At 46.1% G+C, this 27,828-nt stretch overlaps 1 protein-coding gene across 1 annotated transcript; it reads right to left on the reverse strand.

The window, feature by feature from the left end:
- Positions 1-1,503: 1,503 nt before the first annotated feature.
- On the reverse strand, positions 1,504-27,239 carry CAVIN1 (caveolae associated protein 1). Its single transcript, XM_035136521.3, has 2 exons — positions 26,666-27,239; positions 1,504-4,545 (listed from the first exon to the last, which is right to left on the reverse strand). Exons 1-2 carry the CDS (start codon positions 27,089-27,091, stop codon positions 3,862-3,864), a joined length of 1,110 nt encoding a protein of 369 aa, XP_034992412.1. The 5' UTR covers positions 27,092-27,239; the 3' UTR covers positions 1,504-3,861.
- Positions 27,240-27,828: the final 589 nt, after the last annotated feature.

Consider the following 27,828-nt stretch of genomic DNA (forward strand, 5'->3'; position numbering starts at 1 on the left):
GAAATAGTTCTGAGTGGTGTGTCTCCTGCCTTGTCTTTTGGCTTGTCTTGTGGAGGGAGAAATGACACTATTTTTAAAGGGGCATACTGTACTTAAAAGTGACGCTTTTTGTTTGAAAAAAAAGCAGCCAATCTGCAGTTGTTGGTGGTTTAAAGAGAGGTGCTCAGATAGTCCTCATCCAACCTATGCCCTGTAACAGAGCCTAGAAAAGAGGCTGCCACTCCCCTACTAGTAGTTCAAAAGCACATCAGCGCAAGTAGACAAATAGGCACCGCTGCGCTGGGAAGGTAAATGGCGTTTCTATGCGCTCTGGCATTCATCATGGTGTCCCATTGCACCAGAAGCAGTATAGTCCTGCTGACCACATGACCCAGAAAGCTGTCTGTGGACAAATGCCGGCTTCCTCAGCCTGAAGCGAGATGAGCGCCGCAACCCATAGTCGCCTTTGACTAGACTTAACTGTCCAGGGGTCCTTTACCTTACTAGGTGGCACGGGGACTGGGCCCAGTGAATCCAATTGTCTCCGTCATGCCACCGAGTGAGAGAGGGTAAGTGAGCATGCAGAGGCTGCTCCTTTTGCCTGTTCCCTCTTCATGACCCTGCTGTGCCACCCAAAGAGAACAGGTAAAGCGTTGCGATCAAAGGCAGTGGGGTGGTAGCAACCAACCTTGGTGCCATCATGCTGAGGTGGGAACAACTGCTTTCTCCTCTTGCCTATCCTCCTTCAAGTGGCATAAGAGGAGGTGTTAGCCTTGCCGCGGTGAATTTCCATCATTGCTTCACCCAGGAGAATGTAGGTGAGCAAGTGAGAGAACAACGTGGCTGCTTCATCTGCAACCAGCTATCCATGCTGCACTGCCCAGGGCAAGGTTAGCCAACGTGGTGCCCTCCAGGTGTTGCTGGACTACAGCTCTCATCCAGCACTGATAGGTGTCCATTGGGACCGGTAGGGCAGAAGGCAGAGACAACAGGACGTAGAGTCAGAGCCAGCTAATTCTAATTTTGCCTCTATTCTCCTCCCAACCAAGTTCCTAAAGGGTGACGCTAAGAGGAACGAGGAGGAAGCTGGAAAGCAGCGCCACCCTCTGTGTCTTCTTACCTAGAAGGCCTCTTTCCCCTATCCAGCCTCTCCTCAGGACCTAGAAAGGGAGGCGAGGTTGCGATTTATTCTGCCTCCTCTCCCTAGCAACAGCTTCCAACTGGCTTTCACTTCAAAATAAAATAAAAATGGCACTGCTAAGGACACTCCCCCCCCCCAAATTTCACATGTTAAATACAGGTCCCATGGTTTCAGCACTAGTGCCCATCCCTCAGTTTTGCTTGCTATGAAGAGTTCTGGAGAACTTTAAACCTTGCACACCTACTTTGCAAGTTTGGCCTGTTAAAGGTATTGCCTTCATGTTGCCTTTAAGCAAAGAATAAAAAAAGGAATCATGCTTTCTTTCAGACAACCCAATTATTGAGCATTCATTCTGATTTGTGTGCACAAAGTCTGCAGGGAGGTTAGATGATGTTGGCTATTTATTGAACATTCGTCTAATTTGTTTGCAGTGACGTTATACAATATAGTGTCAAGAAACCACTACCCCACATTCCAGTGTGTTTTCCCGTCACTTTCCTTACGGCACAGAAAGTATGATTAGCAAGAGCACCAGGTTGGCTTTCGCTGCACAACCTGAATTTGGCGGTGACTGAATCCCACCTGAAACAAAGCGAGCCTGGAAGTCCCCTTAATGTGTGTGGCTTGGTGCTGCGCTGCACCTGCCTAAGTGACCTGCCTGATGCCGCTCCCCCCCCTGCCCCTTGCAAACACCTCACACCTGTTCTTTTAGAAAAGGAAGTTTATTAGTCATGCTGCTCACCAGGATGCAGTCTTAGAAAAGGAACAATGCAGCAGCTTGGCACAACCCTCCCCCTGCCCCTTGCTCTCTCCCCAGAGTGGTGTGTGGTCTCTGCCCTATGTGTGATGGCCTTAAGAAAAGTCCAAGCATATCTGGTACTCTGGGCACTCCTGTCTTCTCCTGGACGCAAGATCCACAGCAACGTAACAAGAACAGAAAGGCTCACTGGAAACTCTAGTGTGGTGGGAGCTTGCACACTCCATGGTTGAGTAAAAACATTCCTATCACACACGCACATACCCCTCTACCTCCTTACCGGGCTATGGATGGCTCAGCCAAGCTACTGGCTAAGTTGATAGAGCAGGCAGCATTGGTATAGGTTGTGGTGGAAATGCTGGGCATGGAATGGTGGAGGTGGGTTGTTTTAGGCTCTGGACTTAATGGCCTTTTTCAGCCTTTTAGCTTATATGGCAATGCGTTACTACTTCATTGCTGCAGGTGGCAATGTGCATTACTTGTTCAAAATATGATAAAGCTGCCTTTGCTAGGTTTGGGGGCCCACCTGCTCTATCTGCTGAGATGTCTGCCCCCAAATCTTGCCCTGTTGGCACCACTGCCAAGGGAACCCTGGCAGAGTTCGCTGCTGGGACAGAGCATGCTGCAGACTTTCCCTCCTTGATCCCACAAGGGAGCTTGGGAGAATCACAGCAGGAAGTGGGGAAGAGGGGGCTGCTCATCTGCTTCATGAATTGGTGGACCAGAGATGTGTGTGTGCAGGCAGCTGCATGTGTTGAACACCATGGAAAGAAGCCTCTTTTTGGTGGTGCTTGGGGAAAAAAGTGAGGCTTCAGGCTCACCCACAAACTTAAAACAAAAAAGCCCAAAGAGGTAGCTATAAGGAAGTATGGGGAGTTTGCTGAGAAGCACCTTACCCATACAACAAAGACGTCTTGGGTCACTGAATGCTCCCTCCCCAAGCAGCAAGTTCAGTCACTATAGCGACAGCAAACCCATATGGGTACCCCACTGGAGAGCACCCAAATAGCAGTGCCTGAGTTAAAAATGGGCTGCTGCAAGTCAGCCTAGCAGGAAAGCACAGATGTTGACCTGGAATCTAGGCACTGCAGAAAGCCATCTTCAGTGCGCAGAATCCAGCTCAGGGACAGGAGTTAAGGTGGCTGGCTGACCGGACAAGAGTTTCCTCTTGGCTCTTGCTATTAACACTTTGCTTGCAGCCAAAGACTCACAATCCACCTTTTCTCTGTGCTCTCTGTCCTCTTTCACAGACACACCTACTGGTCTGCCACTCCCCACCATGCCCTACCCAGGAAATGAGCACTGACCATTCGAGCCTGGACACCTTTCCTCTCCTCTCCTCCTTCCGGCATGCACAGCGGCAGCTGCTGTTCTTTCATGTATGCAAATATAAGGCCCTTTGAATGTGACTGCATAAAAAATAATCTCTTGGAAAATGGTTTGCGGGGTGCACAGACCTCCCTCTTGCACCATTGCATGGCTTCACATTTGCATCCCTCCCCAGTCACTTTTCCTCCCCCAGTTCAGTAAAGTACTGTGCCAAACCCTTCCTTCTTTTGGTTCTGCACCACACTGCTCTTCCTTCTGTCCGTCCAATCTTGTCTTCTGGTCCCTGGAAGCATTCTTGAGCCCCAAGGAGAATAGTTAAGAGGCAGCATGCTTCTTGGGCATGCAAATGGATTATTTTGCTGATAGCACCTTGGGCTGGGTGGGCGGGGGGTGTTGCCACAGCAGGCTGGCAGGCAAAGCAAGCTCTCGGTCGTAGGAATGGTGTTTGATGGATTGCTATGAAGTCCTGTGCTCTATATGCTGAAACAGAAATATACAAAAATGCACCTTGGTGTCGCATTTGGGGGGCGGGGCTGCAAGATCTATATATATATATTCCGTGTGTGTGTGTGCGCACACCCATGTGAGGCCAAAAAGGGGAAACGTGAGAGATTACATGGTCAGCTCTTGATGGTCTTCCAATGCCACTCTAGCCTCACTCGCTGTCACTCTTGTCTGCCAGCATCGTGTCCGCCTCTTCTTTAATATGCAAGAGGGTGCTCATCTCAGGGCTCTCACCCCTCAGCAGATCTGTGTTCTCTGCCTCATCCCCACCAACCTCCACCATCTCAGTGGCCTTCACTTCCACCTGCCCCTCTCGGATCTTCTTGACATGGAACGTGAAAGGTGGTACTTTGTAGACAGCTGTCTTGGAGCGTGCATAGACCACGTGGTCGGGGGTGAAGGACTTCTTCAGCTTCTCCCGGGAGGTCTTCATCTTCTCCCTGCGCTCATTGGTGACAATCTTGGTGCCCAACTTGTTCATCCTCTTCTCCAGGTTGTGTCGGGTCTTCTCCAGGTTCTGCTTGGTCTTCTCCAAGTTCTCTCTGGTCTTCACCCTGGTCTTTTCCAGGTTCTCTCTGGTCTTCACCCTGGTCTTCTCCATCTTCTCTTTGGAGAAGGCCTTCTTGAAGTCATCCACTTTCCTCATGCCACTCCTCTTAATGCGTTCTGCCCGTGACTCCTCAATAATCTCCTCCACCTCCACCTCTTCATCTGAGGAGAGCTCAATATGTTCCTCTTCATGGTGCTCCTCATCCACCACGACCTCTTCGCCTTCTTTTTCCGTCTCTTTCAAAGACTTACTAATGCTCAGCTTGGTTGGCAGCTTCACCTCGTCCTGCAAGACACAAGGATGAAATCATGAGATTCTTAATGCTGGCTGCCCTGTCCCCTGTGCTGTGGGGAGAAAGCAATCCCCACTGAAGGAGTCCTTAATTCTTCCCTACATCAACTAACCAGTGTCTCTTCTCTCTTGAGGAAGAGCTGGAGCTCAGAAGGTCTTAGGTTCAATTCCCAGCATCTCCGGCTAAAGCTGGGAACACCCCCTACCTGAAATTCTGGAGAGCTATCGCCGGTCAGTGTAGACCAGGGGTAATAATATAATAATAATAATTTATTATTTGTACCCTGCCCATCTGGCTGGGTTTCCCCAGCCACTCTAGGTGGCTTCCAACAAAGTTTTAAAATACATTAAAATGTCACACATTAAAAACTTCCCTGAACCTTTTAGCTCCTGTGACCAGAAGTTGATCTGTGCCAATTCTGGCAGGTGGCTAGGGCAACAGTTGTTTTTTTGGGCTGCAGGGCCCACACCTTGAATGGGGCAAAGGAGACGGTGATGCCCCTCATTCCATGTCCTGCACTGGCAATTGAACCTTATTTCAACACTGGTGATGGGACAAGAGCCTCCACTGAACCTAATGGGGGCAGGCTAGTTTAGGGCAGGTGTGGGGCATCTTTGGCCCTCCAGATGCTGTTGAACTTACAACTCCCATCATTCTTGGCTGTTGGCCATGCTTGTTGGGGCTGATGGGACTTTTAGTTCAGCAACATCTGGAAGGCCAATAGTCCCCTAAACCTGATTTAGGAGATTCACTGAGAATAGTGGAGGGACTGCTGCTGCCTGAGACTGTTTCTTGCTGCCTAATTGTAGAGCCTGCTTATGTGGAAAGAAGCCCACCTTGCAGAAACCTCCAACCCAGCACTGGCCCCACCACTAAAGGACTTTCTCCCTTTAAGACACCACATTTTCAAAGCAGTCCAATGCAGTATTTTGACACTGGCAAAACTATAATTATCCTTCCTGCATATATTGTTACTGTTAAGAGCTGTGAAGAATGGGATTGCAGAAATTTTGTGGGTACTTACTACTTATTGTTTGTGGCAGCATTTGGGAAAATGTCCATCTCATCATGTGACATATTCTGAACAATTCTTAGAGCTTCCTTTATTTCCAATGTACAATTTTTGGGGGCACAAGCCAATTTACCGTATATTGCATTATGTGCCCTGCTAGACACAAACCCTCACCAGTTTATGTTGTTGTTGTCCCAGGCATGCTGCAAAAGCAGACACTTTCATAATCCTGATTGGACTATAATTCATGGTTGATGTGCTGCATGAGGACTGATAGTTCACAGTGTGAGCAGACATGATCTAGTCAGCCTGTAATTGGATTATGAGCTACTAAGGTGCAGTAAAGATAGGGGGAAATTGTTAAAATAAGGAACTATAATCAATTTTTGAGAGTGGCTAAGAGCAGCAGTGGCGCTGTGATCCAAATCACAGAGCCTAGGACTTGCTGATCAGAAGGTTGGCGGTTCAAATCCCCGTGACGGGGTGAGCTCCCGTTGTTTGGTCCCAGTTCCTGCCCACCTAGCAGTTTGAAAGCACAAAGTGCAAGTAGATAAATAGGTACTGCTCCAGCGGGAAGGTAAATGGCATTTCCATGTGCTGCTCTGGTTCGTCAGAAGCGGCTTAGTCATGCTGGCCACATGACCCAGAAGCTGTCTGCGGACAAATGCCGGCTGCCTCGACTTATAGAGCGAGATGAACACCGCAGCCCCAGAATCGTCCACGACTGGACCTAACGGTCAGGGGTACCTTTACCTAAGAGCAGCAAAACTATCCCTCCCGTAAGCCTCTTCCACCTCCCCCGCATCATTGTTACATCTGTCTGTCACCATCTATGTCCTTGACACTTTAAGGAAACAGGCACGACAGGTCCCCGCATGATGGAAGTTACAATCCATAAGCTCACAGGGAAACAACAGAGAAAGGAGGTGAAATAGAGGCAGGCCTATGCAGGAGAAGAGTATGTGACTATTTCAAAGTATATGTACTTTGCTTTAAGTTACAGTAAGTTATTGTTATTGTCAGAAAAGATGTTCATAGTGCAGAATGACACCATGACTAATAGGTACAAGTTTGTGGCACTTGCCTGAAAAAAATTGCTGAAAGTCAAGGCTGCCCTCTGGTGCATATGGTCTGATATGGCACTTTCCCAGAGCAGCAAAAAAGGAAAGTGGTTAGGAAATGATTAGGAAATACAGTAATTCAGTAATAGGCCCTGAATAGTAATGGGCTCCTCCAGACAACCTGTTCATTGGGCATTCACTCTGATTTGCTTGCACTCATTCTGATTTGTTTGCGGGACATTCATATGACAATGGGCATTCACCCTGATTTGCTTGTTGTGGAGTATACACATCTTCTCATTAACCATCTGTTCAATCCACGCTTTCTAATGCATTTCCCCATCACTTTCCTAGCTGCAGACAGACGTAGTTGTCACTGCATTGGTCATCCTAAGTCAGAACTGTACCATTTCAGGGTGGGGGCTTCCATGATTTGTACACTCTACCCTGCAAAAAATAATACTGGTAATCTCTTTATGCAGTAAACTCAGGGAGAAAGGTTCTAGCTTGGTCTCCTGGACATGCCAATCTTCTAGATGGGAATTTTTTTTTTTATGAAGCAACTCACATTTATGTTATCCTCTGCTGCCCCCACCCACCACAAGGCAGTTTGAAGTGGTGCCTTCCAGACACTGGGATGCCACTTCAGATCAGAATTAGACCAAGTCTTCTATTAATTCAACTTCTTGTTCCTCTCTGAACAGAACCCGGCTCAGCCATGGTGTGCCTGCATGAAAGCGTGCAGGCAGGCATGTGGGTGAGGAGGGGGCAGATTGGAACTGATATTGGTTTTCACCCAAGCAGCACATAGCGTGCATCCCCCGCTTGGCATTCTTGGGACACGCTGGAAATAGCCACCGCCGTACACAGCGTTGGGACTGGGGCTGAAAGATAGGCAGATTTATGACTCCTGGAATGGTACTATTTGAAAAGTAGAGGGGGGGGCAGGGAATTGCTGGGAAAAGTCACAAGCCAAGCCCAAGGAAAAATGGGGAACGAGGCACAGGAGGAAAGGCGACAGAACAGTGACAATTCCAGCTTCCCATGCAGAAAACTTTTCTGCCTGATGAAGAACCTTGTGATTTGGGGAAACTTGAACATTTTAAAGACCCTCCTCAAGTTTGTCCAGCTAAAGCCCACACTGTCCTTTGTCCCTGACTTTTGCAGAGGGAATTCCTGAACGAAGCAAACTCTATCCTGCTTGGAATTCCTAGTTAGGCGCTGGTAATTTGTCTGTTTCATTCTTTAAGCCATCAGGCATTCACACTATCTGATATTACAAATTTTAAAAACTGGTAGCCCTTGTGGTTTATGCCACTTTATGACCCCGTTTATTTTTTAATCAATCTTTTAATTCGTGCAAAAATGCTTTCTCAGCTATACTGTTTTTAAATGAAAGAGACATATAGTGCTATTACACCATAATGCTGCTACGATTGCTTTATAAATGATTTTTTAAGAAGTCAATTCTGGTCACCACCCTTTCAAGCAATGTGACTAATGGCTGTGTTTCAACAGACCGGTTTGGGCTTCTTTGTTTTGCAGCAGTAGCTAGAATGCAGGCTTGACATGTGAGAAGAAGACCAAGCTGAAAATCTCCATGCATCTGTGAAGACCACTGGCTTGCATGTAATGGGGCAAGTCACTGTCTCACAACCTCACACGTTGGTTACAATAATAAAATGAGCCACCTAGAGCTCCTCAGAGGAAGGACAGGGTCCAAACATGACAAAGAAAAGCTTACGATTTGTGGGGTTGCACCAATACAGCAAAAGGTCCAGAGAGCTGCACTGGTGTGGTAGGCAATGCAACTGAGGTGCTGCATGGAGGGTATACCATACAAAGCCCTGCATGTGTTAAGATGGGACAGAGCTACATGGCCCACAGTCTATGGGTGAATATGCTCAAACATGAGTCCCAACTCAAGGCAAGGCAGGCAAAGTGCAGCAGCTCCAGATGGATTGAGCTGCGGCCCTTGCTACAAGCTAAGGCCCCCAATCTCACACACCTTTTCCTGGGTAATATAGTCCCAATTTTTTTACAAACTATCAAAGCAATAGCAATACTTTCTCAGAACATTCTCTCACATTTCTCCATGCCTGGGTCCTCTCCAATGATATCTGCTGTAGACACCAGGAGTTCACCCCAGTCCCAATCATCTTGGGTGGTTCACAATGGGTTATTTCTAGCTTGTGGGGTGTGGGGCACACCAATAGCCCCTATCCCACAGCTATGGGATATAGGGAGAGATCAGTCCTCTTGTTGGTGCCTTCTGAGGACACCCAATGGGCACTCAAATGGCCAGGTTCCCCAATATCCTCTACCAAGAGTATTAGGGTGGTAGGGAGAGCCTCTTGTCAGGTCCCCCTTGCCCTGGCCGAGAAAGAAATTGCACTGGATACAAGAGATGGCTGTCCCTCAGGCCTATGTTCCTCTCTTTCCTTCTCCATCAAGCCAGACTTCTTCCTCTCCTGATTACTACCTCTTGGCTATTTAAATTTCTGAGCTTCAAGAGCCCTTCATTAGGTCTTGGTAGTGCTAGCTGCTCCCTACTCTGCTCTTCTTTTGGGCTGGCCTGACTGTCTCCTGGAAAGGAGGACTGGGGCCTCCTTAAAGGGCCAGTCATGGTAGAAGCCATTCTGCACAAGGCAATCCCCTGAGGATCTTCATTGGAAGAAAGGAGGCATGGTGGGGCATTAGCATCACTGGTCAAATATCCTAGACCTAGAGTAACTTTCTACAAGTAGCTTTCAACAGTGTGTACAGTGACACGCATTTTACAGGCATCCAGAGGATTGGGCTGGTTGCTTTCCCAATGAGAACAGAATCTGGTTCTAACATGGACTTTGGCTATTTAAGAAGCAAAGTGATAACAGAACTAGGAGTTCAGACCTTTTTTTCTCTTATGCATGGGTTCAGCTGGTGGCTGTAGGTAAGCCATGAACTTTCAGCCCCAACACAGCCATAAAAACACTTGTCTACTCATAGGGCTGTTGTTATTGTGATAACATCTCAAATAATCTATTTGGCATGTAATAAAATGGCTACAGCAGTCCTTTTTACCCAGATCAGCATGCTCTGACAAACTATTTTTTGATATGGTGATCCTTTTAGTGTTGTCCTCGTCAAGTATCAGGCAGATATTGCTGTTTTAAGGTTTGCAGGTGACCCGTGTTTGCCAGACAAGCAGTGCAATGCCTGAGAAAAACCAGGTCCAGTGCTGAACTGTACAGAATGGCTGTGCTGGCTGCGGCTGGTGGGAATTGTATTCCAAAACCACTGGAGAGTATCAGGTTAGCAAAGGCTTGTAAAGAAAAACCCCATACAACAACAACTGAAACTTTAGAAATAGTTATTTAGTGGTATTGTGAATCTTGGATTCTCAGTTTCTGGCCCTGAGAGCACCCATTCTGCAATCAAGCAGAGCAGAAGTGATTTTTCTAACCTAAACCCTCTGCTGTTTACTCACACGAGCTGCCGTGCTGTGCTGGTTTTCCAGTCTTTTACTGGCTACGTAGGGCCAACATCTGCTTTAGCAATAAAGTCTGCAGATCTGGGACAAACTTCACATGTGGCCTCTGAGGGGAAAGGGTGGTTCTTCGGAATCAGGATATCCCACCACCCCCAGCCCCCAAATCTAGCAAGGGCAGTCATTTTCTCCACAACAACACCTGCGAGGGCAATTCCTCGTCTCCCAGAGACTCTTGGCTACTGCTGGACCAGCAACACCAGGAATCACTTCCTTCCCCCGGAAGTCACACAATGACAGCCTGAACAAAAGCTGCCCCCCTCTCCAGAGTGGCATAGCTACACCTGGAAGCCGGCCATATCCGGACGGCTCTGATCCTTATCGGCTCCTTCTTGGCTTCACAACATTTGTGCAAGGAAGGGCGAGTTCCAAACACCCCCTCTGTTGCACGTAGGTCCCGTCTTGACAGCCCCCCGGCTTATGGCACACAATGAACTACTACACCACAAATCATGGAACATGGTCTGCCATGAGCTTTTGTTCTTTTAAAGAGCTGCAGGTTTCAAGTCCTCAAGGTTTCAAACCTGCAAGTTTCAAGACCATCCAGCTGCCAAGCTCTACTGTTTAAACTTAAATGGAAGTGAACTATGACCAACAGCAGCTACAATACTCAGCATTCAACAAAGTATGCAGGAATATAGACTTATCCCACTGCCAGTGTGCATACAAACAAATGCTGGAGGAGGGCACTTAGCAGAGCACGAGACTCTTAATCTCAGGGCCATGGGTTCAAGCCCCATGTTGGACAAAATATTTGCATTGCAGGGGGTTGGACTAGATGACCCTCGCAGTCCCTTCCAACTCTACAATTCTATGATTCTAACACAATAGCGCAATGGAAGTATTCTCAAAACTGGCATGAACAGGTGGGGCTTACTATTTAAATTTGTGGTAGAAGTGGGAGGAAAAGTGGTGGATGACTGGAAGCAGCACCTCTGATAGTATGTTTGAAATAATCTGCCCCCCCCCGATATGCTCTGGGAACAGTTGGTACAGTCCACACTGGATTCTGAGTGGAAGCATTTGTGACTGAAACTGCTAAGCTAGGGCACATCTGACACGAGCACATCCACGAGCACCCTAGACTGTGTTTTAGCTTGCATTTTTATGCTGTGAACCACCCTGAGATCTAAGGATGCAAATTTAATGATGATGCTATGAATGGCAAGCAGATCTGTTGAAGAGAGACCCTAGCTAGTTTTGGTCAAGCAATTCCTGGCATAGTCCATTTCAGTTCTGAAGTGATTTCAAAACGACTCCTTGTTCTTTAGCAGTGAAACTGACCAAAGGAAGGATGGGCTTGCCAGGCAAAGGGTCTAGCATAGCATGGCTTGTAAAGTGGCAGTCTGCAACCCTCCCAGTCAGTCCACCAACAGCTTATGAGTAACCACCACAGCCTGCCACTCGGAAACAATAAATGTTTTGCCATCAGGGTACCCTTTCCACATGGACCCATCTGCTGAGGAACCTCTGCATGTATGCCATGAAACTCCCAGCACACTGCAGAAGGAAATTGGGGCCTGTTCCAGGGCTTGTACTTAGTTCACATGGAGCCTGGATTGGGTCTCATAGCCATTACCTTGTGTAATGCATCCAACATTCCCCCTGTGGCTGTGTGCATTGAGATGAAACTCGGGAGTAGATGGGCCAGCTGCCTTTTAGGGAAGCTTACCTGCCGATAGTGATGTCCCCACTGAGAAAACTTATTCGCTCCTGAGGAAGAGGAATGCAGGATTCCCTGGCAAGAGCACACTTTGAAAATTAGCAAGCAAGGATGCTAGTCCACCATGAATTCCTTGGCTGCTGTTTGTGTACGTACACAACCAAAGGCACAAAAGGGACTGGAATCTACTGGGAGGAACAAGGAAGAGCAAATTGGCTCCTTTGTCCTGGAAGCAATATAGACTCAAAAGGGAGTGCTGTTGCCGACCATCACTACCCCACCTCTGCTTTCTGCTGCACACAGAATGGAAAGAGGGGAGTCTGGCTTGTGCACTCCCAAATCCTTGATTTCCAGCTCCTGGGAAGGCTGGGTACACCTTTATGGGAGCTGCAAGGAGACAAAGTAGAAGGGCTCAGCTGTGTATGAATCCCTCCCAACTTGCAAGCTCCGCAGGACAGCTTTCCTTCCTGCTAGCCCCTCCATGTGTTCCCCATCCAAGTCCACGTTCCTGAGCAGTGAGTCACTGATCCAGCAGTCTTTATGGGCACACTCAAACCGCCTGGTTGCTACAACACATATAAACACTCCCCTTCATGTATAAAAGGCCAACAAGACACAAAGACGAGTGATGTTCCCAGCCTGGTGGGGCCTGGCGTTACGAAACTAGGAGTGGTGTAGGCGTAGGGAACAGCTAAAGGCCTGAGAGTGCGGCTGCATGAGAGAAGCAAAAACAACGGCACCGTTAGCCCAATTCAGGTTTCAAGAGAAGGGAAGGGGCATGGTTTCAAGCTCCAAATAAATAAGGGCTTATCCAGACAGCCGGTGAACTTACGCCACTACCATATTTTAATCTTTGGGACAAGAAAATGATGTTTTCAAAGCACTTGGGTCCTGAATGAGATCGAGCCAAATGTGCATATTCTCCTACAGTATCATGGTCTTGGGGTGGGGGGAATGTCAATAAATGCCACCCATTTTTTGTACTTTAAAAAGAAGTTTCCTTTTTGAAAAATAAAAAAGAGCCAATGCAATGAATGAATAGGTAAATGCATGAACTTTAAATATAAAATAAAAAGCAAAGAGTTGCCTGAACTGTATACAGTGGTACCTCTGGTTGCAGACAGGATCCGTTCCTGAGGTCTGTTCGGATCCCGAGGTTTCCGCAACCTGAGGACCACTGCTGCGCATGCACGTGTAGGTGAAACATGGTAAAATACTTGTGAGTTTGCCACACGCGCATCCCGAAGTTTATGTAACCAATGGGTTACGTAAATGGTGGTTCGACTGTATTCACATGTCATTTTAGTTGCAAAGCCAGACTTGTACCACAGCTGTGGGATGCTATTTTTTGTCTGTCTCCATCCTTTGTGTGATGGTGTCCCAAGTCTCCATTCAAGGACAACAGTGTGATACCAAATCTACCTATAATAGTTTTTGTGTGGAGCTGAGAGGGGGGAAATGGTTGTATTGCCATTTATTATGAGACGGGGGGTGGGGGGAGAGAAAGAAAAATAAAGAACCAGGGTTGTTGTGCACTCTGGCACTGAAGAGGAGTGTTCAGCTTCCAAATAATAATGGATGGGAAAGAAAAGGGTCAAAGAATGGCATGGCACAGATCTGGTGGAGAAGTAACATTGCTTGTGTTCACCATTCCTTCCCTCCTTCCTTTTTTTTCTTTTTTCTTTAAAAAAGCTCCTATGCTGGACTGGTGCATTGCTGTACTACTTGACCTGTAAAATGAGCTGTCAACTGATTGAAAGGGTTTTATTTATTGGATGGTATTCAACTAGGTTTTGCTCTGAAATTAATGAATATGACTAATTTGACCCAATTAATAAATCAATATGCATTTCCCCAAACCTGAAGTTTAAGATAACTTAAAATTTAATAAGCAAAAGCTACTATCCATTTTTCCAATGAAAAACCAACCTTTCCCTACTTTCATCCCTATTTCATTAGTAAACCAAAACTACACAAAATGTAAATTGGTATGCCAAATATATCCTGTGTGGGAACAGCAGCTGGGGGAGAGGGTATTCTGAGTGCAGAAACAGCTGGAGGGTTAAATGTTATGCACCTTTCCCCATCCTATATTACTCAGATCAAATTTGCAACTTTCTATAGATGCTTTTAATCAGGACACTGTTACATCTACTGTGCAAATTCAACTTTGGCTTTTACTTCCTAGGAAGCATGTTTAGGATTCCACCTTGGCTGCATTACTTTTCCTTATGTAGTTTTAATCAAGTTACATAGAGCTCACTTGGGCTTACTCCAAGTAACCATGCACAGTATTGTAGTTCAATTCTCTCAATGTTTATTCAGAGAAATGCTGCTGGGTAATGCCTACGACTGCATCCCTAATTGCATTATGAATGAATGAAAATACAAACTTTTTTTAAAAAAAAATGGCACAAGGTTTGGAGATGGGATTGTGGGAGAGTGACATTGCTTGTTGCCACAAATATCACACTTATGCCTGTGACATTTGATACAACCAGGTTCTACACTACAATCACAGCAGCAACAGATGTCCTGTTCTCTGGAGGGTACAGGAAAGAAAACCACTTTATTTATAGTTTGTCATCCATTCTTTCATTCAAACGGAAAGTTGATTTTCCCAGAAAGAAAATACAGCATGTGCAGTGCAGGGGAAAGGTATCACCCCTAGAAACAGAAACACAACCTGGAAAGATAATGTTATTGTAATGTTTTATTCTTTTATCTATGTGCTGCCCTGGAAGCTTGGGCAGCCCATAAATTCTCTACAAGAACAACAACAGTGATAAATAGTAGGCATTTTTATCCAACCCAAGGGTGAATACTACACAAAAAACCATTTTATGGGACCAAAGCAAGCTCCTTATTGGCCAATCTCTTCTCCAGATTAAAACCTTGATGAAGATTAGACAGACACAGATCTCATCACCTGTACAATCTAGCTATCCATCTGCCTAACTCTACTCTTGCCCATCCCAGACCAGCAGAGTTTGGGAGACTTCTTAAATGTGCATTTGGAAGCAACAGAAATCTGCTTGGGAGCCTGGCTCCTCTCTAGCCTCCAAAGGAACCGAGTGTGAATTCTGTACAGTACTTCTTAGTCACAGCAAAGCACTTCATTGTTCCACATCCTCCCTCCTCTCTCCCTGGCCTTTCCCGCTAGGTGCGGCTTCAGGAGGGAGAGATTAAGGCAGGAATTTGAAACATATACACACCAGGAGGGGGCCTCCTATGCCCAGCCAGGAAAATAATGAGGCTCTTCACTCTACAGAAGCATTTGAAATCTGTGTTCCTCTCAGTGAGGGTGTGGCTGGACAGCTAAAATTCCAAACTGGAACAAGCATACAACTGGGATCAGGCAGATGATACATTTATTTCCTAGCAGCAAATGTAGCCGTAGGTCAGGAAATACTCCAGTTTACCAAGATGACTTGCCCAGAAACAGCATATGTGAGGTCGCTCATTCTTTTCGCCAAATGGAATGTGGGATGTGCCAAATGGAATGTGGGCTTTGCTGCACCTGATGTGGGCTCTATATGCCTTTAACCTCTGCACAGCAGGCTTGAGGTTCAACAGGATCCTCCTTTTCCCATTGCTAGACCTCAAGGCTAAAAAGAGCCCTATCTGGGTGAATTTCTGCTTGATATGCATCTGTCAAAAGTCACAGTGGTGTCACGCCCCTGAAGAACAGCCCACTCATTTACCTGTATGGGGTCAGCCTCAGTCTGGGCCCTGCTTTCAGGGAACGCAAATCCTAACACAAGGATTCCTAGTCGTTGAGTGTGAAAACAGCAGGCCACACCTACATTTAATACAGCCTTGTATTTAACACTTGCTGGCTGCTAGCGATAAGTGACAAGGAGCTGCATGCAGACAAAGGCATGGAATTCAATGAAGCACAATGAGTGGGCTGGCTGAGGCAGAATGGCACACCCTTTCCCTCCTCTGTGCTCAGCACACAAACCAAGCAGGTTGGCTTTAAAGGGGAGATGCTCCTCTTCCATACACCCCATAAAAATGCAGTGGACAGCTGCGGGAGGGGCAGAGCTCTTTTCAGCTTCCTCTGTGAGTCCCCAGCAGGCTAGTAAGGGTTTTTTTTTAAAAAAAAAAACACGAACAAACAAATAAAAACAGGCTAGTAACCTTTTGTGAGTTTGTTTACAAAGCTGATTTAATAATAGGAGTCCGTTAAAATGCTGTAAGAGATCTAGGGGCCCCAAACTTTTCTTCGGACAAGAAGCTGGGCCTATTTTGAGCTTTGAACAGAACATTCTTTTTTTAAAAGACAAACAAAAGCAAAACCTTATAGTAGCTGACTTTTGCACAGCAAAGATAAAAGGTACAATGCAGAATATTCTCCTGCATAAGCTCGGGAGCTTCACAAGAGCTTGCTCAGGAGAACTTCCTGCTGGATTACTATTATGGTTCCAGTCACTGTTATTGTGGAAGGCAACCTAAGCTATAGGAGACAGGCCTCTGCTCTTAGGAGCCAACAGTTTAAATTTTGACAGCTGGATGGCCCAGCTTCGCAGTCCAAAATTTCTGGTGAGCACCAAGGTAGGGAAGGCTGATGCACACACATACACATAGCAGGTTCCAGATAAAGTTTGTTAGCTTAGTTCCTACTGAAATCAATGGCCTTACATTAAAACATGCCCAATCTGTCCCAATGATATCAATAGGAACTAACAGTCCAACTCCAACCCACAGTATTTCAAACATGGTATTCTTAGGGAACCAGAATAGTTCTGGGGTGGGATTACCCATCAGTGGATTAGAAAAAGAAAAAGAAAAACCTTTTAGAGATGTCTCTCAAGATCCCATGAAATATTTATTTTGTGGAGCTAAGTTAAAGAGGAGCATTACTTTCATTCAAACCTTTTGCCCAAGTACAAATGCTGCCAAATATACATTATTATTTCATACTCAGGACCCAAAACAATCCCCGAAGAATGCAGCTTAGATTTTCAGAAGACCCATGATTTGTCCAGTTTTAATTTTGCTACCTCTTGAATTTGATGCTGTCCAAAATCTTAGAGGAGCTGATTTCCATTTCCATGACACCTTGGCACACACATTGCTTTGGGCAGGACTCTGCCAATATGTGCCACCTTGCCAGGGCAAGTGCTAGTTTGCACGACAGTGAGGCGGATTCGAAAACGTCACTTGCCAGCTAACATACAGCAGGTAGATCCTGTTGCCAGGCTCAAAGCACACATGAAACAAGGCGGCACCAACCCTCGGACCCCTTCCCATGCACTGACCTCAGGGAAATGCGCCCTGTCTACTTGGAGTGTCCAGAGCTTGTGGCCATTCTCAAACTGCTTGTACCTGTTAGTTCATCTTCTTCCAGCTTCCTAAGGTTGCAGTAGCCAAACCAAGCAGTTAAGCAAATGGTGATGTTCAGGAACATGTTGGGGGGGGAGGAGAAAAGAAGCTCTAGAGGACCTGAGAGGGTGTTTTTGGAGGACAAGAAGATATAATATATCCTTGTATTCAGTTCAGTGAGATGAAAAGCACAATTCCTCAAAGGAATGGTGCCAGTCAGGTGGTGTGGAGAGAGGAATCTCCACCCTCGGTTTTAGACCACATAGAATTATTTCTCAGGAGCATCTATATTTGTAGCCAACTATAGGCACATATTCATTTGAGGAAAGAGGGTGTGTCCGGCTTTTGTTGATTGAAACCTAGTTCTTTAGTTGCACTGTTTTGATTGTTATCATTTCTACAGTGAGTATGGGGGATAATCATCGTAAAAAGAGGGAGCAATGCAATCTTGATTGTATCCATGAACAGCACTTTGGATCTTACTCTGAATTCCTCACGCCTGAAATCCGCTCCCACTGAGCTTCAAAATGGCTGCAGACTCCCTCCCACTTTCACGGAAAGATAAGCTAAAGCACCGGGAGAAGCTGCACCTTGTTCAAGACTATCAAACAGTGCTCAGAATTATTATTAATAATAATTTCATATTTATACAGCTTTATGGTAAGGGGGGGCGAGTACCAGAGGGATCTTTTGCGAGAGCCCTGTAATTGTTAAGAAAAGGCTATGGGAAGCCATGATTTGGCTAAAGTTGGTGGGGGCCAAGGGTGGGGCTTGTGGCCCTCCTCTCTTTCCCCCTTTCTCCCAATAAGCTGCATTACAAACTGAACAGTGCAAAGCACCCAAGAGCTCTGGATATCCTGCTCTCTTTTTCTCCTTCCCTTCCAGAGGCGGCTAGGCAAACACAGCAGAAAGGCACACAATGCTTAAAGCAGAAGCCTCCTGCCCCACCCTCTGATCTACCAAGAAGCTAAAATGAACCAGGACCTCTCTGCAAGCAGAAGGAGCAGGGTCCTGGGTCTCAATGAGGCCAGCAGCCATTACTCAGGTGCCTGGTCAGCTGCTTTCAGAGTCTCAGGAGAAGGGGCTCAGTATGATCCGTGGATGGCTTTGCCTCCATTGGGCCAGAGTGGCTGCCTCCCTTCTCATCATGTGCTGGTTGGGGCCAGGGCCCATTCTCAGAAGGCAAAGTCTCTTCTGAAGGATCAGAAAGCTCACTGTCTTCCAAAAAGGGCATGCTCTCCGGTGATGGTCCATGGATGCTCTTGGGCTAAGGTGAGGAAAAGGAATGATCAGTGGGCACCATCGAGGAATCCAAAGGCTTCTTGGTAAGCACAGCCACAGCCGCCAGGCGCAGGCCAAGTCAATATCACGGCAGCAAGGATGTTGCACAAGCAAAGGCGCCCATAGCAGCCGGGCAAAGAATTCCCTCATCCCCCCAAAAAAGTAACAGGCCCCTGCTCTCTCACACAAATGTTAATAGGCATTTTCAGCCCACAAAGAAATGAAAGCTTCCTTTCTTGTTTCGCTGCAGACCGTTCTTACTCGCCACAGGTGACTTGCTGTTCCAGGTCTGAACAACTTGTAATTCACCCAAGGTAACCACAAACCCACCACCAATGAGTTATGGTCTGTCGGGTGCTTAAGAACCCCACCCTGATTTTTGCAGCCTGCAAAAACAAGAGGCTTCCCTTCCTGTGATTTGATATTTTTCAGAATTTCCTATGTTCCACTATTAAGTGCCTTCCTTCCTCATTACTGAAGTATATGCTAGTCTTTTTCTCATTTCACCTGACCACATTTGTGCCTGCTTTTATCTGTCAAATACTGAAGGTTGGACATTCAATCAGACCTTCTCAGCTTGAAGGGGCAGGGAGGGTCTTGGGGATAAAAAGTAAAGAGATTGTGCTGCAACCCTAAAAACTTGCAAGCCTAAAAATAACTTATCTTTCCTTCTGAAAATTAATGCACTTTCTGCTTCAAATGTCTACCCCATCTTTCAATGCAAACAGGTCAACTGACTGATTCCGGAGTTTCTTTCTCCTTCTCCCTGAAGCTATCCATAACTCACAACCAGGCAGCCTGCAGAAGATGGAGTGAGACACACACACACACAACCTAAGCCATATTTGCCTCAAGGTGCAGACTAAACATCCTGTGGCATTCTGTTCTAAATGTTTAATCTGCTTTTCCTTCCCCCGACATGATACAAAATCAACAAAAGCCTCCTGCTCTGGTCTTTGTTCTGTACTGCAGGCATTGTCAGCTTTGGAATTTACTCCAGGAGTCTGAAAAAGGGTCCACAGGTAGGCTTGGTTCCCTTTTGTAACAAATGCACCTACTGTAGAAGAAAACTTTTCAGGGCAGTCTGTTTTTATGCAAAAGTACTTTTTGGACTCCCATTTCCTCCGGTAACAAATCTCTTCCCTAAATGGCTTTTCTTCAGACTGGTTCTTTTCTCTACTTTTGGTGCATTTTGCTTTCTCATTTCTCCATCTCACATAAATCATGGAGCTAAGCCCATGAGTACAGCCTCCGTGTGATGAATTCTCACTGTCCCAAACTGTATTACTGTATAGCCAGAGAGCACAGCGAAGAGTGTGTGCATGTGCGTGCTCTCTCTTGCTCCTCTTTCTCGTTATAACCTGTCAGTTGATGTCAAACAATAGGTGCCTGCTTAATGGATAGTGCAGCTGCTCTTTGTCTAAAGTCATGTCACACCCAATTCTAAAATTGTGGTGGAGCTGAAAATCAGTTTTGCATGGCAATGGTTGCAAAAAGGCATGGCAAAGTAAAATAACTTTTTGATTTGGTGAAAGAACTGTTTTCAGGGACACAGGGAACTGCCTTAGCAACTCTCCAGGGATAGAGACAGGAATCTTTACCAGCTCTGCTTGCATATGCTGTGGAATGAACATGTAAAACACACACTCTATTACTGTGCTGTGCTCTTTCCTCCAGGGTTTAGGGGTGCTGGACTTCTATTGCTTTGGAATTAGCACCGATTGCATGTGCCTATCAGCCTGTATATCTGTTGGAAAAGAAAAAGTGTACTAAGCTACCGTATGGTCCCAGTGCTCTGGACTCCAAAGGAAACTGGTTCAGTAAAACACGGCTATAGAACCTGTGGCCCTCAAGATGTTGCTAGACTCCAGGTCCCATCAGCCTCAGGCACCATGGACAATTGTCAGGGATTATGGGAGATGCTGTCAAACAACATTTGGAGGGCCACAGTACTCCCATCCTTCATGTAAAGGCTTCCCTGACTTGCCCTGTTCCCAAGGAAGGGCTGCTGAATTTGCAACTCGAAAAACAATGCTGACTGAGAGGATAGAAATAAAATGGCTCCATAAATATTTAATTTATGGGTAAGAGATTGATAGCAAACCCTTTTGATGTCTAAAGTTTGGCAAAGGATACAACTTTATTCATGGCTGGAATGAGATGTAATTACTTCCAACCGAAAAGTGTGCTGCATTTATTTCTGTGGGCCCACAAGTACTATTATTGTTGTAGCTGTCATTACAACTTACCGTAGGTACCACTATGGCACCATGCCCCACTTTCATCCTCTTCCCAACTTTATCTTATCTTGAATACCAATGGGAAATGTTGCTTCCTTCCATCAAGCTGCTTGCAAACAGCATTCCAACAAGGCCATGTTTCCAGCCTCAGTTACTTTAAAATAAACAGCAAGAGCAGCAGCATGTTAACAATAAATCCTTCAGATTCTGCATTCTACGTGGGCAGAGAAACAACCCTATGCATCTAGATACAGAGCTTTTTCTTCATTTAGAAATTTGAAAAAGTAACCTTTTTTGCTAGCAGCCAATGATTATCATGATATACTGATGTTTAAATGGTGCCGATGGGAACCATGAAGCTGAATTCTCTGGGTGTCACTGGGGAACTGCAGCTTCGAGGCCACAAGTGAGTCTGAAAATAGAACAATCCCACAGCTGGCTCCCAGGAGAGGGCACAGCCATGGCCTTATAGGGCCTTCTGCGGCTCTAACTGGGATGGATTTTTATGCCCGAAGGACAAAAACTCATTCGTCAAAAGCACGTTGCAGCATCCAGGAGTTGCAGTTGTTCTTCTGACAGAGAGAGGCTGCTGTGTTACAGTAAACTCCAAAGTGAGGAGGGGAGAATAGGTGGGGTGTGGCAGCCCTTGACACTGCAAACCACATGCCTAAGGGTGTGAGCATGGGTGCACATGTATACCACAGAGTCCATATGCAGGTTGGGCCAAATCATGGATTCTCTCTGCAGTTTTGTTCCTGTTGCATATAGGACAAATGAAGAACCATCTTCTCTTGTGAAATCGGTGTGGAAGTAAATATATCAGAATAGATGAAGGGCTTGCATACAGGAGTAAAGAATGACTGTCATCAAGGTTGTGTGTGTGAATTCAATACACGGCGCAGATAAGAGAACCCTGAAAATCTCCAAGAATTTTGTCTGCCTTGTGGTTCTGCTGGAAAGTTTGAAGAGGTGCCAGCAGCCCGACAGTAGTTCACAGCCAAAGGGAAACTTGGGGTGCAGCTTCCAGTGATCAAGGAAGGGTTTTCGGCAGCCCATATTGTTCTCTCTTCCTCTTGATTCATGGCAATCGCCTTGCAGAAAAAGTCATTCCCTCACGCACCTACAGTTTTGTGTTTACGCCAAAGAAAGCTTCTTCAGCATTCTTGCCAAAATCATAGGAGTGTTTGTAAGTATGACTGTCAGATTACCGGTACATGTGGCCGGAACAAGGAGGACATGTAGACAGAGATCTAGAAAGACAAACTCTTTCTCCCACTTGCCTCAAGCTCTCACCACTGCCTTTAAAAATGGGAAGGGGTCGGCCCCTCTGTTTTACTGTAAGCCAAGGATGCTACCACCACCACCACACGCAGAGGGAGTAGAAGCAAGGAATAATGGAAAGATGTGGAAAAATAATTCTGTCTCATTGGCACCTAAACAGCGCTGCCAAAGACAGGAGTCAAGGACTGTGAATGATCTGGAATTCCAAATGATCCAGGCAGGAAAACAAGCAGCATTTCCAAGGAGTCAGCACAAGAGGTACTCATAACACCACCCACTCATTCCAGACTGAATAAATCCAGAACAAATGCCACACCCTAATTCTATTTTCACAGAGGAGCAATTCACACATTGCATTTTGGAGTATTATGTTTTAAGTGTGCACCCTTCAAATTGTAAAGATTCTGCAAAGACGTATTGTGCCAAAAACATGAATGCCAAACCTGTGTTCAGTGATAAACCAGGGTTTGCTATTGTGTAATTGCAGAGGTGGGGGAAACACTTTCAGCATGAGGGCAACATTCCCTTCTGAACAAGGGCCAGATGGCAATGGTGGGTGGGATCAGAGGCAAAAGTGGCAGAAGAACAAATTTACATTTCACCTTCTTATGCTAGGCTAGTTTCTACACACCATCACACAATCTTCTCTATCCTCCATCCAGGACAACAAGAGGCATTATCAGAGTTGTAGGGCATGTTACAGCCAGGCAAAAATATTTGGGGTGCAAAACAGAGCCAGTGAGGGCTGTGGCCTAAGGAGAATTCGAAGAATCAGCCAGCATTTGACTCTCAGGCCTGAGTGTGTAATGCATTAAAATGCTCAAATGCAGACAGCAGTTATTTCAAAGACTTTAAAGAAGGGATTCTCAGGACTGTCTACTGTGCTCTAGGTATTGCCTAACATACTTCAGACTCTTTTATTTTTTTGACAGAATCATTGTCAGCTGCAGTGTGAGTTGTGTAGGCAAGGTCAGGTGGCCTGGGCCTTAGAGACAACCAAAGTGATGGTGACAGAACACAATAGAAGTAGAGAGGCAGACCTTGGCACTCCTGCCTGCCAGTCCTCACTCACTGTACTCAAGTAGCCTTAGCAAACAACAGGCCATACTCAGGCCGCATGAGCTAGGTGCATGTTGATCTGCTAATTCTGATGAGGGCATGAAGCAACAATGAAAGTGCGTCCTGCAGTGTTCACAGTCACACCTGTGCAAGCAGCTGCTTTAATAAGTTCTGAGGAAATCATCCGCCTCTGATGTGGTCGATAGTAATAATCCACCCAGATCATGGCGCCAAACTTGCTCTGCCACCCCACTCCCCAATATTCATACAGTGCCCCACCTCCACCCCACTCAGTCATCCTAGACTGGATTCTTTGAAAGCTTGAATCAAAAGCATAGATTGAAAGCTGAAAACTCTGCTGCCCAGAGGGTTTTCAGAGTGTTAGTCCCATAGCTGCAGAACAGGGAATGTTAGTATTTTAGCAGTGCAACCCAATTCTCGCCCCAGATGGCAAACTCTGTTCAGCGTGCAAGACAAGAGTAATTCTGAAACAAAACAAACAGTGCCAGAAGCATCCACAGCAACAGTACAGGCTGACCTCAGTGAGAAAAAATCCCCCTTTGAAAGCAAATCCATTTTCTCCCATTGTTTGAAAAGTTGTTGCAACAGGGCAAGGTTCTGGTATATACACCGCCAGCTTTTCCTAGGCCCCCTACAGTCCATTGTGATTAATCACTGTGTTATGGGGCTATGTGTGAGGGAAACGCTTGCTCTCCATTTGCTCCAAAGGGCAGCATTTAATCATTGTTTCTGCAGCCCTTAATGGCGTACAGAAGTCCTTTGTGATTCTAATTTCATTTTTGCAACACCACAAGCCTGTGCCATCACTACATTTCCTTCATTATTATTATAGGCCTGCAGGGGTGGCCATCACTATTCCCATTTCAAAGATAAGTTAACAAAGGGTGTTTACATGAGACTATGTGCATGTGACTCTTAAGGGCAATGCTGGGATATGAACTCCAGACTCACAATATTTCAGTCAATACTCCACAATGGGCAACTATGAGGTGGCTACTCCTACTAATAGCCAACATGGTGGGGCACTGGCTAGAGTGTGATATCTGGAAATGGAAATCCTAGATTCAGGTCCTTAGCTCAGTCATGAAGCTCTCTGAGTAGCTGCAGCAAGTCACCATCCCTCAGGCTGCAATCCTATACAAGCTATCCTCGGAGTAAGCCCTGTGGAACTCAATGAGACTTCAGAGTATGCCAGCAGGTTTCCACTGCCAGCCTCTCTTACACCACAAGATTGTTGTGAGGTTAACATGCTGCTCTGAACTCATTGTAGGAAAAGTGAGATATAAAATCTAATACGTATCAAATAGAAATAGTAAGCAGCATTGCAACTGCATATAAGGAATGCTGCTTCGTGGAGGTACAAGGAAAGGTACTAATGGCTTCCATCTGCATGGCTTATGTCTTTCCAGTGGTTCTATCCTTATCATGCCTCCCATTGTCCCCAAACACAAGAAAATCCCTGTTGTCTCCAGCCATGAGATAGAAATGAGAAAATAACATGATCATCATAAAAAAATGAAGATACGATTTGGTCTAGTGGTGTGATACCAGGATCACTGAATAATCACTTCAGAAAGTGTGGAGTTTGGGTTTTTTCTTATGGCCCAACATGGGTAGGACCCCTTACATTTTATTTATCTTTTTTGTGATTCAAGACATGTCAGCTTGCTGGGATGTCCTTGAATATCTTGAATGGCCAAAGGAAAAATGGCAAGGTGGGTGGAAAACCCATTATCTGCATGGTCTGAGAAATTTCCCTCCTGATATCTGATCAATATCTGGTATTCACTGAGAAAATAACATTACGATGCTAATGCTAAACCAATTCTATGCAGGCTTAGTCAGAAACAACTGCCACTGAGTTTAAGCTAAATCACTTCAAGTTCCAGGTAAGGACATATAGGGCTGCAGCCTTAGTATTTATATAGCACTTTTGATGGAGTTCTCTATTGCACACGGGGTTCTCTGAGAAATTCTTAAGAACCATCCTGTACTACAAGTTAATATTATTACTCCCATATGACAGAGGAAGGTATGAAGGTTTGTTACCTGGGCATTGTCACCTAGTTCCCCCAGGGATGAGCTGCATTTGAACTACCGGTAGCTCCTGGCTCATTCCCTTAACCACTATACTGCACAACAGTATGTTCCCTATTGAGTTCATTCCAGGGGAACCAGACCCTGAAGGTGCTTTACAGATTCCAAGGTTTACTATCCCTACACCTGCACAACTTGGAACCCCAGGCTCCACTGTTCAAGAACTTGTTCAAGATCAGGTTGCTGATCTGGTTTCCACAAAAGCCCAAGAGCATTTTGCTACCGCCTCATAACTGTTTAGACTCCAGTGAAAGGGGAGAGGAAATATCTCAACCAAAATACTATCTGTGTTCATATTTGTAAAACGCCCTGAAAAATAAAACAGCACAGACAGATTTTCCTTTCTATTCCCTCCTCCGTTGGCTGCTGCATGTTCCATTTCTCTCTCCTCACTCCTGCACAATTTTCCTACTGGTGGGACCTGAAACTCCCTCAACATAATCTACAAGGCTTCCGATAAAGTGTATTTATAAATCTGGTTTGGTGGTGTTCATAACCCTTATATACTGGAGTATTCCCGCCTTTGAGGCATGATATAATTGAGAATGCTCAAGCCGTGAATCAGAGGGCTATATCCGTCAGCTACTTGCCAGATTCCTCAACCAGACATAACTAGATCCCCTTTCATGTTGCGATAGTAAGAAACGCAGCTACATTTTTGTAGGTTTTCTGTCCTAAGCCGTGTGTGTGTGTGTGTGTGTGTGTGTGTGTGTGTGTGTGTGTTTGTTTGTCCTTACAGGACAGGGCAACCTATCTCATGATGTCCCACTTCTCCTCCAACACAGGTATTAAAGGCCAGACCACCACAGAATAGGACGCATGGTTCAGAGCTGCCTATTTTGAACTGTTTGATATTAGGAGGTCCGTGAGGCTAGCCCGCAAACGTGTTAGAAAGAGGACTGCTAACAGCAGAACAAAGCAACCTCTCACTGAAGTGGTGAAAAAGCTCCAGGGCCTGAAAGGTCAGGGCCAAAAGAATCTGTAACCCACACTGCATCAGATTTAGTTTTGCAGGGAAAGTAGCAAGCACAAACCCAAGGGACAGAGAGCTCTGACTTGGCACCAAACTCCCAGAGTAGGAGTGGGCTCCTTGCAATGCTACTTCTCTAACAGACAACAGTGAAAATGTGCAGATTGCTTTCCCAAATGATTGCCCCAATAAGCACATTTTACAAACCAAAAAAGGGATTTCCAGGCTTTGTAGCTTTAAGGACACTGGTTGGCTTTCTATTGCCACGAGACAACAAATTATTTCCCTCCCCTCCTGCACCTGGCTCCCTCTACGGTTCTTTGGCAAATTCCTGCAAAGTTTGCACTGGTGCAGCATTTAAGGCGAACTCTGGAATATTTGCAAAATATTGGGCAATACATTTGTTCTCTTTAGGATTCCAGTGATGACACAAGTCCTGAATATCCTATATATGGCGTGCTGTAGAATGGGAATCTTGGGAAGCCCCATATAGAAGGCAATCTGTCATGCTGGACAGTCTTAAGCACCAACTGAAAAAGACACGAGCGGAAGAGATCAAAAGGTGCCTTACCTGGTAGATCATGACTTTGAAGTTCCTGCGCTTCAGCAGCTCTGCCTCATTAGATTCCAACTTCTTGATTTGGCCAGCTTGCTTCTCCAGGTTCTGCCGGACAGTTTTGACGTTGACACTGACCTTGCGGACTTTCTCCAACATCTTGTTGACTGTATTACTGGTGGTGGAGTGGGCCTTCGTGAGCTTGGCGAGCTCCCCTTGGATGCTGGACACCACCCCATCCATCTCCTGCTGCCTTTCCTCCAGCTGACTCTGGGTCAGCTGAATCTGATCAACAGCTCCGATGATCTTGTCCAGAAGGGTAAGAACCATAACGCCATTGATCTGGTCAGATTTGATGGGTTCTTCGGTCTCACCTGCTGGCTCCTCCGAGGCCTCAGAGACTGCTGGCTGCTCGACGATATGGAGGGTGGTGTCTGCCATGGTTGTTCAGGAGTCCTGACTAGCAGAGCTTGGAGAAGTTCGACACTGCAGGGACAAGAGAAAGTGAGAGAGAAGGGGTGGCTGAATCTGAGATCTCTCAGATCTGGGAGGCGAGCCAGAAGCCAAGAGCGCAGTGTGTGGATGTGTGCTTCTATTGAAATGGCACAACCCTTGCAAAGCTGTCCGGGGAAACTGCCCTGCAAAATTTTCCAAGCTTCCAGGCCATTGGCTGACTGCACTTCAACTGGAGGAAAGGAGCCTCTTGCCAAATGCCTGGCAGACCCACCCCTTTTTTTTCTGAAATGATTAAAATAGTTGGAGAGGAGGCAACAGCTTTAGCATGCGAGCACAGGCAGGGTTCGCTCGCTCGCTCACTCACTCGCAGAGGAATGCAGCGCTCCAAACTTCAACAGCCTCTGATTTTAATAGACAGGACGAAGGCAGGGATTCCTAGCAAGATTTCTGGGGAATCCAGGGTGGTGGCGGCAGGGGACAAAACAAAACAAGCTCTGTGCAAAGCTGCTGATGAGAAACTGACAGCCCTGAACCAAACTGCAAATGTTTAAGTGTGGCTGGGACAAACCCAAAGGGATGCCTGCCTTCAGCCAGGCCTGCACAAAGTTGAGTGTTTCCTTTTAAAGTCACATAGTGACAGTTTAGGGCACGTGTGTAGCCAAGTGCAACTGGCTGTGTTAGTGAGCACATTTATACTGCAGAGATGTGATCGCAAGAGCAGG

This window comes from Zootoca vivipara, chromosome 12, assembly GCF_965207765.1.
Source record: "Zootoca vivipara chromosome 12, rZooViv2.hap1.1, whole genome shotgun sequence".
In the NCBI taxonomy this organism is placed as follows: domain Eukaryota; kingdom Metazoa; phylum Chordata; class Lepidosauria; order Squamata; family Lacertidae; genus Zootoca; species Zootoca vivipara.

Bases quoted from the DNA above. Each gene is read 5' to 3' on its own strand.
- CAVIN1 (XM_035136521.3), bottom strand. From the start codon at position 27,091: ATGGCAGACACCACCCTCCATATCGTCGAGCAGCCAGCAGTCTCTGAG. The intron at 4,546-26,665 runs GTAAGGCACCTT...TGTGTCTTGCAG, and splicing joins TCAAAGTCATGATCTACCAG to GACGAGGTGAAGCTGCCAAC.